The sequence below is a fragment of the Monodon monoceros genome, unplaced genomic scaffold (genome assembly GCF_005190385.1).
Source record: "Monodon monoceros isolate NGI ecotype Baffin Bay Population unplaced genomic scaffold, NGI_Narwhal_1 Super_Scaffold_5, whole genome shotgun sequence".
NCBI lineage: Eukaryota > Metazoa > Chordata > Mammalia > Artiodactyla > Monodontidae > Monodon > Monodon monoceros.
In genome coordinates this window covers 69,463,147-69,478,680 of record NW_021703782.1, presented here as the reverse complement: position 1 = coordinate 69,478,680, position 15,534 = coordinate 69,463,147, and the positions used below count along the sequence as shown (strand labels likewise).

General features: G+C 46.4%; 1 protein-coding gene across 8 annotated transcripts in view; it reads right to left on the bottom strand.

The window, feature by feature from the left end:
• Window positions 1-14,513, bottom strand: part of PCSK5 (proprotein convertase subtilisin/kexin type 5) — a 449,309-nt gene extending 434,796 nt beyond the window's left edge. For 4 of the 8 annotated variants that reach the window (XR_003790774.1, XM_029202700.1, XM_029202702.1 and 1 more), the window contains exon 1: window positions 13,790-14,481. Coding sequence is in view for 5 of the 8 variants with exons in the window: in XM_029202700.1 (XP_029058533.1) it covers window positions 13,790-13,981 (192 nt within the window). In the remaining 3 variants the exon portion in view is untranslated. Of the gene's footprint in view, window positions 1-13,789 lie in introns of all 8 variants that reach the window. The other 4 variants (XM_029202698.1, XM_029202699.1, XM_029202704.1 and 1 more) reach the window with 3 other exon arrangements.
• Window positions 14,514-15,534: the final 1,021 nt, after the last annotated feature.

Below are 15,534 nucleotides of genomic sequence, written 5' to 3'. Positions count from 1 at the left end.
GGGAGGGGGGAAGGAGGGGGAGGGGGAAGGAGGGGGAGGGGAAGGAGGGGGAGGGGAAGGAGGGGAGGGGAAGGAGGGGGAGGGGAAGGAGGGGGAGGGGAGGGGCGAGTGGGAAGAGGGGGGAGGAGAAGAGGAAGAAGTCTCTTTGACCACAGTGGGTTCTGAAAAGATTAAACTGCCTTATGTGGCATGTTTCGAAGGGAAAGACAGTGGGACAGGGTAGGACTGGCGCGATAGTCCAAACAAGAAGTAACAAAGGGCTTAGCTACAGTAGACCCACCTCAATGGAGAAAAGAGAATAGCTCTACTCTAGAATCGTATACAGCAGAAGAAGACTCAGCTTTCCCATCTCCCTTTCATCTGACCCAGAAAATATAACTCACCTTTCCCTCTATCTGCCTGAGCCTGAAGGGACTGGTCATTTGAGGCTTAGAACTGATTAAAGTGACGAGGTCAGATGGGGAGACCCATCTCGATTGAGAGACTAGCTTCTGGCCATGTCATCCAACCAAGAGGGCATTCCTTTCATAATTAAGTGGAGTTAACTCCCAATGGATAGTTCCTCTATTTGTTCTCAGTTTATTTCCTATCTCCAAGGATATCTCTGAAGCCACTCCTTAAGAACTAAACTGCAGGACTTAATTTATGTGTTTATCCTGGAGCCTGTAATTCCTCCTCTCATGCAGATTTAACTTCAGCGCTTTGGCCCTTCAAATTGGCCAATCCAGGTAAGCCCTTCCATGGTCGATCCAGGTAGGTCAGCCATGGGCCATCACAAGATTCTACAGCTTATATTTTACAGAGCTTTAGGACCCATCGTGTGCACCAAATCTGCTTATTTTTGCTACTCCCACGCATTCCACACAGACAGTAAAATTAGCCTGTGATCTGAAACCTTCTCTTACTACTGACCAATTCCATCATTGGGGGGGTCCCTCTCTGCTGTTCTTCCCACTGCTCCAGTAGATACAAGACTTGCACTGTCACTCCCAGGGAGATGAGCATAGCCAGCAGAGCCCCCAGGGTTCCTTGGGATCCCTGGAGAAGCCATCGCAGTCCTCGGATGATCTGGGACTTGGCTCTTGGGGTGGACAATGTCACACTGTGTACTCTGACTCTCCCACTAAGAATTCTCATGAAGTCAAAGCCAGAAAGAATGACCCTGCTGACGATGCCAAGTTCTGAAACATTCAAAGATAAGGATTAGGCTATTTCCCAGGAAGCCCTGGACTTTCGAATCCATACACACATGACTCATCAATCCTAGATCACTCCTTTTTACCACACTCCACTATAGAATATACTATGCAATGTTAGCCTTCCTTATTGACTGGGTAATAGAATTTAAAAAAATTTTTCTCCGATGTTCAGATTTGTTTCTCATTTTATATACACTGCAGGACTATAATATACTTTAGGATTTGACCAATATTCAGTGATTACCTTTACAGAGCCAAACACCATGCTACATGCTGTGGAATAATAATTAAGCCCCTTACAAGGAGAAAAAAAGAAAAAAAAAAAAAACTTTACTAAATTCCCTGGGGAGATTTTGGGCCAAGTACTATTGGAGTCAAAGCACTGAAAAATCAGAGTGATTGTACCTGTATTTTACCTGTATTTCCAGAGTGAGGTATAGTGGAGGTGATATTTGAGATGTGTCTTCAAGAAGAGAATTTCCATAAGGGCAAGGGGTCAGATGAATATTCCAGGTGGAAAGACTGGCACAGAAACAGGAAAGGATTGAGTATAGTATCTGGGGAACAATGGGAAGTCCAGTTTGGCTTTGTTAAGGGACGGAGCAAGAAAGTCGATGGAAAAAGTATTTCAGGACTAGTAGATAGAGGACTGTAAAAGCCCAGAGAAGGAATCTGTTTGTTTAAACACAGGAGGCAAATGGTGGCTACTGGTGACTTCTGAACAGGTAAATGGCATCACCAAAATTAAACTTTAAGATCACCCTCTTCAATCTCAAGCTCAACCACTTCTTCCCTGTTGACTAGACTTCATTTACACCTGCCGGTTTCTGTTCCCCTGGGGCCTTTGCACCAGCTGCCTCCTCTGCAGGGAACTCACTCCACCCCAGACCTCCATGTGGTCGGGGCTCCTCCTTATTCAGATCTCTGCTCGAGTGTTCCCTCCTCAATGAGCTTCCCTAACCAGCCTATCTGAAGGAGTCCTCCCACCCTTAGGCACTTTTTACTCTACTAATGTATTTAGCTTTCCAATAGCAACTTATCATAATTTGAAGTTATTTTATTCACTTCATGGCTGCCTCATAGGTTGGCTCCTCTCACTATAAGCCCCATGTGAGCAGATACCTTATTTAAAGACAGATACAGTAGGACTGGGTCTAACAGAATGGCTGATAAACAACAGGTACTCAATAACTATTTTTTAGCAGCTTCACTGAGATAAAGTTCACATACCATATATTTATTTAAAGTATACTATTCAAATGTTTTTAGTATAGTTACACAGTTGTGCAAAAATCACAACCCATTTTAGAACATTTTCATCACCCGCGAAAGAAACCCCATACCCATGAGTAGTCCCCCCATCTCCCCACCCCCCAATCCTTTCAGCCCTAGGCAACCACTAATCTACTTTCTGTCTCTGTACATTTGTCTACTCTGGACATTTCATATAAACAGAATCATACATGCATGACCTTTTGTGACTGGTTCCTTTCACTCAGCCAATGAAGTGTTTTCAAGGTTCATCCATGTTGCAGCCTGTATCAGTACTTCATTCATTTTTATTGCAGAACAATATTCCATCGTAAGGATACACTATATTTTGTTCATCTGTTCATCAGTTGATACACATTTGTGTTGTTTCCATTTTCTGGCTCCTATGAAAAATGCTGCCACCAACTTTTGTCTGGTTTCTGTGTGAACAAATGTTTCATTTCCCTTGACTGTATACTTAGGTGTGGAACTGCTGGGTCGTATGGCAACTCTATGTTTGTTTAATGTTTTGAGGAACTGCCAGACTGTTTTCCAACAGTGGTTGCACCACTTTGCATTTCCGCTAATAATGTATGAGGGTTCCAATTTCTCCACATTCTTTTTTTTTTTTAATGAATTAATTTATTTATTTTTGGCTGTGTTGGGTCTTCATTTCTGTGCGTGGGCTTTCTCTAGTTGCAGCGAGAGGGGGCCACTCTTCATCATGGTGCACGGGCCTCTCACTGTCGCGGCCTCTCTTGTTGCGGAGCACAAGCTCCAGATGCGCCGGCTCAGTAGTTGTGGCTCACGGGCCTAGTTGCTCCACGGCATGTGGGATCTTCCCAGACCAGGGCTCGAACCCATGTCTCCTGCATTGGCAGGCAGATTCTCAACCACTGCGCCACCAGGGAAGCCCTCTCCACATTCTTGTCAACACTTGTGATTATCTGTCTTTCTGATTATAGCAATCTAAGTGAATATGATGTGAATTAGTATCTCATTGTGGTTTTGATTTGCAGTTCCCTGATGACTAATGACGCTGAGCAACTTTTCATGTGCTTATTGGCCATCTGTATATCTTCTTTGGAGACATGTCTATTCAGATCCTTTGTGCCCATTTTTAATTGGGTTATTTGTCTTTTTATTATTCAGTGTAGGAGTTCTTTACATATTCTGGATACAAGCCTCTCATCAGATGTGATTTGCAAATATTTTCTCCCATTCTGTGGGTTGTCTTTTGATTTTCTTGATGGTGTCCTTCAATAACTATTTTTAAAATAAAACAATGAATAAAACTAATCCTTTAAGACAGAAAACTATGACCAGTTCATAAGTATGTGGCAAATTAGTGGCAGGACAGGACCTAGAGGAGAATTCAAGTCACCTGTTTTCAGCCTTGAGTTTTGTTTACTGGTTCTCAGCATTGCCCAACTAGCCCAGAAGCAATGACATCATCCTAGGATGAGTCAAAGAATGCAGCATTTGGTAAATTGGCTCACGAGCATTAACCAAATGGAAAGATGCCCCAAGGTTAAAAAAATAAAGAAAAAAGGTTTTGCTGGAAGCTAGGCTATAATAAATCTTAAGTGGCCTACAATTTAGTTTTCTCTTGAAAAACTCTGAAATTGATGAATGGGTCCCACACACACACAGGAAAAAAAAAAATTAGTTAAATGCAACTAGAATAGGTCCAGGATGAGTAAGCAGTAAACTTCTAAACTTCTAGTTACGGATATAAGCTTACAAGATTAAAGGCTCTGAAATTGTCTTCCCTCCCTGCACTGCATTCAAACTCATGAGCACTGCCCAGTTTTATTATGGTTGAGAAACTTCAACTAGTGAAAACAAGGTACAAGCCTGGGAACATCGATATGGAGAGAACTGGTATATTTTTACAGCTGTAAGAGCTTCTCAGAGTAGAAAAATACCAGACCTTAAGTACTTATTACAAAAATATCAGCTCTAAGTACTTAGTACAAATATATATGATATATATATATGTGTGTGTACACACACACACACACACACACACACACACACACACACACACACTGGGAAAGGCAGCAGGGAAGGACTTGCTTTTAATAAATCTTAACCAGTTTCAACGCTGGCAGGCTATCCACAATGTAATTTTCCCAGGACAGAATTAACCCCTTAGATAATGCACAGAAGATTCAACTAGAAACTTCATGCTTCTTTTGTGGTGCTAACCCTAACCTAACAAGCAGATTCACATATAAATGCAAACAAGATTAATCTAGTATTGTAGACAGCAACCTAAAAATATTATACAGAGAGCAATTTATAAATAATTTAAAAAACACATTTTAAAATATGTCCATATTCTTACAAGGCAGTAAAGTTAGACTAAGAATACATAAAAAACATGTTCAGAACATACTTCATTATACTATAAAAAATATATGTGAAGGGCAGAATACATGACGTGAATAAATTATAGGTATAATTATTTATTATAATGGAAAGTAGGCTAAATGACGACTTAAGATAGAGGCAAACATAAAATGCGACATCATATATACCATTTTTAAATCATCCTTAAATATTATTTCTGGCTTCACATTCTCTGTTTACACTCTTCCCTCTATATTCAGTGCTCAATGCAAACTTCAGTTTTTAAATCAAATATGGGAAGGCTCATTTGGGAAGCAATCCCCCATGAATCTACCTTTATCCCTTAAGTTGATACAGGACCTGCAGTGCAAATAATAGTGCACAGATGTGTAAAGTAGAGATAATACCTAAATTTATCCAAGGAGAATTGAAGTATGGGGCAGACTTCATGTTTATCTGCCTAGTGAGTATACCAGCACAAAATACTTGGAATCCTTATCTTATCCAAGCTGATAACCCTGACAATATCACAGCCTCACAGTTTCTTGATCCCATCCAGTCCACTGGCCTTCACCTGTTCTCTATCTGGTCAGCCCACCTTGGACCTTATCATGCAGAATAGCTCTAACCTAGAGCTTACAAAGAAAATTACCCTCCGGGATGGCTCCCATCTTTCCACTTCTACCACTCTTATCAAACAGGCTTTCCATTTTTATTTTGAACCTTTATACCTGCCCTATTCCTTTGGCTCCCCAGTCCTATTTTAGCCCTACCATCTTTCTCAAAGCCGGGACACTGTGGTCTATCATTTCAAAGACAGTATCCCTTTGTGTTCGAGAACCATTCATCTCCGTCACCGCCAGCTTCCCACAGTCTCTTGTTCCCTTCTCTCTCACTCTGATACATTCTAACTCCCTGTTTTGTCTTTATCTAGTCTCAGGTTCCTGAGCATTAGTCACAAAAGCACAAAACAATACAGACTGGTTCATTTTCTCACTCAACCACTACTTACTGAGCAATAACTATGCACAAGCCCCTACTACCATTGCTGTTTGGCAACTCTTCTCGTTAGGCACTAATTAGGTCATTAATTCCGATCAGAATTTTCTGGTAGGAGCCCTGGAGCACCAGGCCACCAATTTCACCCAGTTCCCCCTCTCTCTGCAGAACTGATAGTGAGATCCAGACCATTGTCCACACACGCTCACCTCCTTTCCTCCCCAATGTGACCTCCCTAAATCTCCATTCACCTTCATTCTTCTTTAGGCTCAAGGCACCAATGTCCCTCTTCCTTTCCAAACCTACTCCTCTCTAGGTGCACCCTTTATGCTTCCTGTCCCAAGGGCTCACTGTGCTTCTCCTATGCCACCCACTGGGCTAGGTGCTGGGGACACAAATAGGGATGAGGCACAGCCCTGCTTTCCCAGCTAGTGGAAGAACAGATATGCAATTACACACTCACACACAAACACACGCACAAATACACATGCAATCAGGGTGACCATATGATTTCTCTGCCAAACTCAGACATGTCTGAAAAGTGAAAGGGATCTAAAAAATACTTAATGGAGGTGAACAGATTTACTGTAGACATAAACCAGTGCTGTCCCTGGCAAAATACGATTATGGTCACACTAATTACAAGATAGTATGGCACCTTCGACTACGCAGCCATTAAAATTTGCCTAAAATTATTTAGTAACATTGGAAAAGGCTCATAATACAACGTTAAGTGAAAACAGTATATAGAAACTGAGCATAACTTGGTTGAAAAAAAGAACAAGACATAATAACTGACCTTTATTGAGTATGCAGTACGTTGCAGGCACCATTCTAACTACTTTCAACTAATGCTCACAACAACCCTATGAGGAAAATACCATTCGATCTTTTTCACACATGAAGAAACTTAGGCACAGAAAGCTTAAGATGCTTGCCTAGGGTAGCCCGGCTAGGAAGTGGCAGTATTAGGATTCAAACCCTTTTGGTTCTAGACCTATGATCCTAAATACTCCAGGACATTGATGAGATGAAGGGAGATAAGGTAGGTGGGCAGGCAGATGTGCAATGAAACTCCCCCTCACTGCTCAATCAAGCATTGGTGCTAAGAGCACGGGTAACCTCCTTGTCCCCAATTCTTTAAGCCATGTTTCAGTTCTCAACTCCTAGATTCTCTCTACAGCATTTCTCTTTAGTGCGATGCTCTGTGGCTCTCTGACTCTGTGTCTTCAGGGCCTCCCCGCCCCCTTCATCTACTCCCTTTATCCCTTGCCTTCTCCATGGAGGTCGTATTTTAGCCCTGTTTTAGCCCTACCATCTTTCTCAAAGCCGGCACACTGTGGTCTATCATTTCAAAGACAGTATCCCTTTGTGTTCAAGAACCATTCATCTCCATCACCCCAGCTTCAGGCTGTATTCCCAGCCCTCCTCTCTCTTTGTGCTTCACTTCTTAGCATCCTATGCCCTTCCACAGTTTCACTTATATTGAGGTGGTAAGTGCCAGTCTTCACTTCTTTCCTGCCCTAAATTCTCTTCTTCCTACTGGACATTTGCATCTGCATGACTCTCTACCTGCCAACAACACTAAGGCTGAACCTACCATGTTGTTCTCAGCAGACTGCCCTCATTCTACGGACAAGACCCCATTCTCCGGGTCCCCAGGCTATAAACTTTGTTCCCTTCACCTTCTCCCTTCTCCTCAACCTCCACTTGCATTTGGTTACCAAGCCATGTTGAATCCACCTGTATAAGAGCTTCCAAATCTATTCTCTTTCCATTGTCACAGTTTCTGTGTTTGTTAACAGTTAACTTTTCCCAACACAATAGCCTCTCTGCCTCTTCCAGGTCATTATGCACACGGCTACTAGAGAACTCCTCCCAGGCGGGACTGAACAATACCGCACTGCCTGTGGCTCCATTAGTACTTGTCTTGCTTAACAGTAGTTATGGAGAAAAATGTCGTAGGTCCACGGTCTTCCCTGGTGGCGCAGCAGTTAAGAATCCGCCTGCCAATGCAGGGGACATGGGTTCGAGCCCTGGTCCGCGAAGAACCCACATGCCGCGGAGCAACTAAGCCCGTGCGCCACAACTACTGAGACTGCGCCCTAGAGCCCATGAGCCTCAACTACTGAAGCCCGTGCGCCTGGAGCCCGTGCTCCGCAACAAGAGAAGCCACCGCAATGAGAAACCCGTGCACCGCAACGAAGAGTAGCCCCTGCTCGCCGCAACTAGAGAAAGCCCGCACGCGGCCGAAAATATAAATAAATAAATAAATTTAACAAAATCACCAGTGCTCCACTACAGAAACCCCCAGGAACCCTGGCATTCTCTTATTTTTCCTTTGAGCAGCCTTTGCATCTCCGTGGAGTCCTTATAGATCATATAATGCTTCCTATGTCTTGTTTTATTTATATATTCACGTTCATTATTAGGGCACTTGATAACACAGCAACCCTGTGAGGTGGATGGAGCAGGTGTTAAGGTCCCCAACGTGAAAAATCAGGCACTGAGGGTCAGGTTGGTAAATAAATAAAAGGTTTGAAGTTTCACTCAAACCTTCTGACTCAGTCTGGTTTTCTTTCTGGTCTCTTTTTCCTCCCAGCGTTAACCCAAACTGAAGAGTTTATTGGCATGGATTGTTCCTTCTTGGTACACTTAGATGGAGAGATGTAATCGGTTGAACTAGTGAGAATGTTGCATGAGTAATTTCACTTTAAACTATGTGCAAATTTAACTTTGATAAAAATAGAAATTCATAGATACATACATATGTATCTTATAGCACGCATGAGTGTGTATCAGCATTCATTTTCACCACCCATGAAGATAAAGTCGGCTTCTTTGTCATTTAATCCAACCTGAATTAGCCAAGTGATAAAGTCAGAAGCCAGAGCGATGCCGGGAGATACTTAAGCCTTGGGGGAAACCCAGACACTGCTTCACATAACTTGAACCGACAACACAAATTCCCCTCCCTGCCCAGGGGATGTTTCTGGGTCAGGACTCCCTCCCTTAACCAAAGAGTTAGACATTGCTGGACATTTTCCCAGCACAGTACCCTGCTTCTCTGGCTGACCTTTACAGTTAGGACCTCTGGATATAAACTCATGAAAGACAGCAATAAGGCAAATTCAGCTGCCTTGGGGCTCACAAAAATGCAGTGTTTCAATTCAAACAGACCCCGAAAATCCCAATGGCCACAGACAAGCCATTCCTAGTCTATGAGGCTAAAGCAACAGACCCACAACCATCAGGCCAAGCACCCTGAACTGCTTTTTCTCATGAATGGTTCCCCCACTCATGAGAATTACGCATGTGACAGTGGCTAGCAGAGGTCAAAGCTAAGGTTCTTGGGCATGGAGGTCAGAGCTGAGGTTCCTGCCTGGTGCAAAGGCAGGTGCATCACACAAGGATCAACCTGGGACTCCCACATCCATTTACAAATGCCTAAGGATATAACTAGGGGAGGATGGTCCACTCGCACACAACCTACCGGACTAGCCCCATCCCCTATTTCTAATGCCATCCATGAGCACCCAGAACTCACTCTCCACTGTTTACCAGCACTTCAAGCATCCCACATTACTCACAGGTCAAAACTAACCAGCAGAGTGGGAGGCCTTCGGGGCATTGCTGAGCAAGGTTCTTCCTGCTAAAGCATGTCTTCCTGCTGATTTGGAAAAAGCTTCTACTAACCTTCCTCATGTAAACCACATTCAGAATTAAATGAAATATGAATTCAAATATAATCTATCATAATATACCAAGGCAAGATGCTTTATAAAATATTCAGTCTTCAGATATTTTTTGTCCCTTTCTTCCATCTCCACTGAGCTTATCCTACACTATTTAATGGGCTACGACAAAGATCAACCAGGGAAGGGAGCACTGCCACGGGAAATCAGCCAGAATTGTTTAGAACCCAATGGAAAACTATTTTTAAACTATTTTAAATTGTTAGTTGAAGTGGAAAACCAGTTTCCCTGTCTACAAAGCTCTGATTTAGCTCTTTTGACTTGGTCATCAAAAATGTATTTTCCTGACCTTCAATGAGTTGCATCTTCCCGCTTTTTATAAAAATGGCTTCCATTCTCCATATCTAAATAAAGTCTGAATCTCACTTATTTCAGATTCAGATTCAACAAACCTTCCACAGCAAGCTTAACTATATGCTGGGCAACACAGAATCGACTCCCTCTATTATCTAGAGATTTATCCTTTTACAGATGAAGGAACAGGGGCTCCATTAAGTTCAGTGACTTTCCTGCTTTCCTGGACCTTGCAAGTAGCATCTGCAGAGCTTCCAAGTCTATGCTCTCAAAGGCAACACCAGTTAAAACATTTTTCCCAGTATTGCTTGCAGCTGGCTTTATCTTTCTGGAACCTTGCTCAAGATAAGTTACAAGGTTTGGGGAGGGGTTTTTGCTCCAGGTGATCTCAATTTGGAATCAAGGATTCTAAGCACCTCACAGAAGGATAAATACAGCTGTTGCATACTGCAAACAACCTTTACAGAGGACCTTCCTCCCTGGGTTCAAATAACCAGAAGTTAATTCCTACTGGTTTGTAGATTTTGTACAAACAAAGGTTCACAATTAACATTATGTCAGGTCTTATTCCTTTATGTCTTTTTTATCCTCTAACCACTATACCGCTAGTTCAAAGGGTCAGAGCACGTGATTAGGAAGGAAGACCTAGGCCTGTTCTTCCATCCCTGTGCAGGCCAACAGGCAGACGTACCTACCCTCAGCCACCCGGGGTACGGAGGTCGAACTAAACATTAAGAGGGCTTGGAGTCAGTCAGGGCTTGTAGGGGAAGAAAGGAAGGGCTTTCTAGAATTTCAGAATTTCGAGGCATAACCATTCACAAAATATAAACATTGTGTGAAAACCTACCAAAACAAGCACTATTTCTATAACCAAAGACAAGAAAACCTTCATTATTATTCCTTTCCAGGAAGTCAAGTATGTCCTTTTTGCCTGTTGCTTGCTTACTTGCTCTTGTGTTACTCTCCATATCCTATCTTTCGTGAACATGAGAGGCATGCCTATTCTTTTCTGTAGAAATCTCCAGGCCAGAAATTTCACCTCTGGTGGCTTTTAAATGCTAAGATGCTATATGAAACATGATACTGAAACTCTGAATAGACAGTCAAAACCGTACCTTTACTGTGGTGGAAAGTCACTGCCTTATTCACCTAAAATATTATATAGAAAGATATCAAAAATACTACCAGGATATTAAATGACTTGAGAAACAATAACAGGTCTCAGTTCCAATCTGTGACATATAAGGTGGGCCCCCATCCCCCCAACCCCCCCCCCCCCCCCCCCCCCCCACAAGCCCGAAAGGGTAAAAATAGGAGAGCATTCCAGAGACATTTGCAAATAAATTACTGCCCTCACCTGAACCACAGCTTGTTTACTGATGGAAAGAAAGAATAACAAAAGGATGGCTCTTACAGTGCAATGATATTGCATGTGTGAACTCAATTTACCACCTGCAAGACTTAGCTTAGGGTTATGCTCCTTTGATCTACAGAGGAAATGCTTTACACAGTAAGAATAGCTGATCTTTTTACACTGGTTAGGGCATGAGTTCAAGGGGTTCTCTGTCAGCTCTGTAAGCACTCACTTCCCTCACTGGCATTGTAAAAACCCACAACAAATCATGTTTGGTGTTATTTGTATGTAAGCTTTCTTAGTATTACTTTTTAAATGAAAATCCATGGATCTTAACTAGAAGGCCCTTTGTAAAAAGTCAGGCCAGGTTGCAGGATACTGCAATGTTTGCTTCTTCACAAGTGGGTTCTGTGACAATTTCTTCTCCCCCACTCTGCCAGGCTCTGAAATGTGTAAATTCTATTTAATGATTTTATTTTGATACAGATCTTTCTGCTTTCATAATTCCTGAAGCTTCTCAGGTTCAAGAAGTCCAGGTCGGCTTGAACTAAGTATCTGTGAATTAAGACTGGACGTTTGCTTCCAGTCTACTGAGCCACTAAATCAGAATTCTGGGAAACGGGGATTTTACTTACTTCCTCCTTCTCCCCCATCCTCACAAGCCTGAGTAGGCCTGGACCAGACAGTCCTAGGTCTGAATCATGCCCTTACCACTGTCTAGCTGGGTGACCCTGTGCGGGTCAACTTCTCCAGAGTATTAGGTTCCCTGCTGCTGTATGTGAAGTAATATGCACCAAAAATGGTCATTTTGTGGATTATGAAATAAAGTGTATGGTCAAGAACTATTCTTCCAAATATGTCTGTTTTATGAGAGATGCCCAATGTTAGCTGAACCTGAGTGATGCATCTGGAAAGATTACTAACATGACTACTTTTATTGTTAGCCTTTCCTGTTACATTCTCCAGTCACATGCAGCACCCAACTTCAAGCTCGTGTAAAAACACTTGAACAGACTCAACGTTTTCTTCCAGAGGAAAAAAAGAAGCAGGTAGAATCCTACCAAGCCATTAGAATGAAACTCTCCTGAAGATGATAGGCACTCAGGCAAGAATATCTGGCTGGCTGTCCCTTCCTTCCTTCCTGCTGTGTGTTGGTCTCGGGGACGGGAGATACAGACGATGCCCCTTGCCCTGGTCTCAGCCCTGCACAAGGTTGGCTTCTCCGCAACACGCCCTCCCTCTGGACCCACAAAGAGCAGCAAGACCTCCCGCTCCCCCGATGCCCCCAGTGCTCTTTCTAGATGCGGCAACAGCAGAGCCGCCTGCTCTCGGTGCCGCGTCCCCAGGCAGCCGAAAGTCCCCGTGCTAGAGCACTTGTGCTCCTGGACATGGAGTTCGACGGCATCAGAAATCGTCTGTGCTCTCCTGCTCCAGTGGCCCCAGCCGGCACCCTCCTCTCCCCTCATCCTGGCAGGGCAGGCAGGGCGCGTGCAGACGCAGCAGTCCCACAAGCGCGTCTGCTGTGAGGGCGCCCCCATCACCCTCGCCTCCCTCCCCCAGCAAAGTCTCACCAGGGTCAGGCCAGGGCCCCTCCTCGGGCCAGGCCGGGAGAAGCGAGTGGGAGGGGTGTAAGGATGGGGGTGCACTTTCTGGGACCCGCTTATACAGCCTTTGTCACCCCATTTCTTGCAGGAAAGAGAGCGAGGAAGCCAAGACCGTGCGGAGGTATCTCCAAATCTGTTGCGCTTCCAATCTTCCCCGTAACACCACTCAATTCACGGTCCCCCAGCCGGGCAGCTCTGCCCAAAGTCCGCGAACGGCACCCACCAAAGCCCCGCGCCCCGCTGCCCGCCCAACTCTCGCCTCACCGAGCCTCCGCGAGGGCAGACTCGCCGTTTTCCAAAGCAGAACCCCGTCAATGGTCTCGGAAGTTCTCCCACCTCCCCCTCCGACTCCCCAATTGGGAGCCCCACGCGGATCCAGCTCGCGAGGCGAAGAAGCCGGGAGGTCTCCCCTCAAACCTTTGCTCACGCCGGGTCCCGTCCCCTCTTCTCTTCCTCCTCCAGTCTAGCTCCAGTCCCAGCGGTTCTCTCCCCACTAGAAGAGGAAACTTCTTTCTGGACTAAATTCAGGTCCGAGCAGGAAAGGCTTTTCCTTCCCCGCCTCCCCCTTACACCAGCTCTCAGAAACCGCAGGGAGCCGGCACCAGGGGCGCGCTTACCCTCTACCCCGCAAAGAGCCCACTGGTCCCCGACTTTCCACTGCAAAAGTTCCGGTAGGGTCTGAAACCACCAGGAGGGTATGTACATTCGAGATTCTTCCAGAGACCCTACCTATGCCTCGTGACTTGCAAGAAACAAGCAAACAAAACACAAACCCCAGCAACTTTGGGGAGCGAATGAGTGTGTGTGCGTGTGTGTGAGAGCGCGAGAGCATCGCTCAAGAGTTAGGGCAACAGCTGCAAGAGCACATCTGGAAGAGGGGGAGGGGGATTGACGAGGAGGGGACCAGAGCGACTCCCCCCAGCCCCCGCCCCTGCCCTCTCAGCTTCAGGGCCGAGAGCCCGACCAGCCAGCGCTTACCTGTCCTAGGTTGATGAATCCATACTTGCTGGCTATGCGGTTGGCCTCCGGGAAGCCGCCGGCGATTTTGACTGCCCAGTGGTTGGTGTAGACGCGCGTCCGGCACACGGGGAGCAGGCAGCCCCCGAGCAGCGCCAGCACACACAGCAAGTCCAGCCGTCCCGGGCAGCAGCAGCGGCTCCCCCAGCCCATGGCCCCGGCGCTTCGCTGCTTCTTCGGTCGCTCGCTTGCTCCGCGCACTAAGCTGCGCGCACAACTAACTTCTCCGGCCTGGGCCGCCCCGGCTCGCAGCCCCCGGCCGCCGCGGCTCGCAGCCCTGGGCGATCGGCAGGAGGCGGCGAGCCCCGGCAGGGAGCAGAGCAGCGAGCCTCGCACCGACTCCTAGACCATCCCTGGGGCTCCGGAGACCTGTGCTCCCAGCTCTCCGGCCCGCGGGGCGGTCGGCCGGCGCTCCCCGGCTCGGGCGCAGGAGGCGGCTGAGTGGGGCGGGCGCCCTCCCGCAGCTGGGTCTCGCCGGGCTCGGCTCCCGGACTCTCCGACTCGCCCTCGCTCCTCCAGGGGCCCCCGAGCGCGACGGAGGCGGCGGTGCAGGCAGCGGCCGGGCGCCCCCTCTGCTGGCCCAGGTTCCGTGCGCTCGCTAGCTCTCTCCCCGCGCTCCCTCCGGCTCCGAGCGGCGCGCCGGGAGTGTAAGTGGCAATGGCAGCAGCACCCTCTCTGCATAAATGACTCCCCCCGCCCCGCTCGACACCCCTCCTTTCCCACATCTCCCTCCTCCTCTCCCTCCTCCGCCCGCCCGAAAGCGGCCACGGCCAGGCGCCAACCAGGTCCTAGCGCCGCCGGGTTCTTCAGGCTGTAGCCTCCAGGGTCCTGAGCCGCAAAAGCGAGTCTTTCCAAAGGGCTGGGAAGAGAGCCCCGGTGTGGAGGTTTTACCCCCTTCTCTCCCCTCCCTCCTGGATTTGTATTAATTTACCGCCACTTCCCGAAAGACTAAAAAGATTTACAAGCTGGTTCTAGTCAAGTGCCCCGAAGATTCATTCATCCTAGCTCTGAACGTCCTCAAACAACGAAGTATTTAAGGAGGTCACTTGCGTGTCAATTGCCGAACAAATAACCCGAGATTTTCACTTCGTTAATTCTTCACGCTTTCCAGCAACTGTTTATTTTACACATTCTGGTCTCGGGAGAAGCTACCACACAGGACCGTAAGGCGCATCGACTCTTGCAAAAGCCAGCCACCGCGGTTCCAAAGCCGAGTCTGCTGCCTGCTGACTTTCGAAATCCGTGCTTCCAATACTAGGCAACGCCACGGAAGAGTAAAATTCCAGTCGCGCAAGTGGGGAAAGATGTTTCTGTGTATATTTGGTTTGAAAGTGGATGGAGTTGTTGGGGCCAAGGAAATAACTTCATTCATTCGTTCCACTGAGTCTGATGAGGGCTTCTTTTTCTCCACCAAGGGAGAAGTTTTGCAACTTTTTCAAGCACGGCCCTGTAACAGTGAGAGACTTTGATAGAAAAAGGACCACAGAGGAATTTCGAATGAAATAAATGTGTGACTGCGCCGCCTTCGTTACTGTATCTTGCACTGTGACTGCAGCAGGCAGGAGGGAGCACGGATTAACCCGCTTCTGCTGAACAACCTCCCCGCCTTTTCTGGCACAGGACGATTTCTTGTGAATAGAAAATGTACCCTTACGAAATAATTCAATTGACCTTAAAAGTATTCACTCTATCCCTAACCCGGGCCC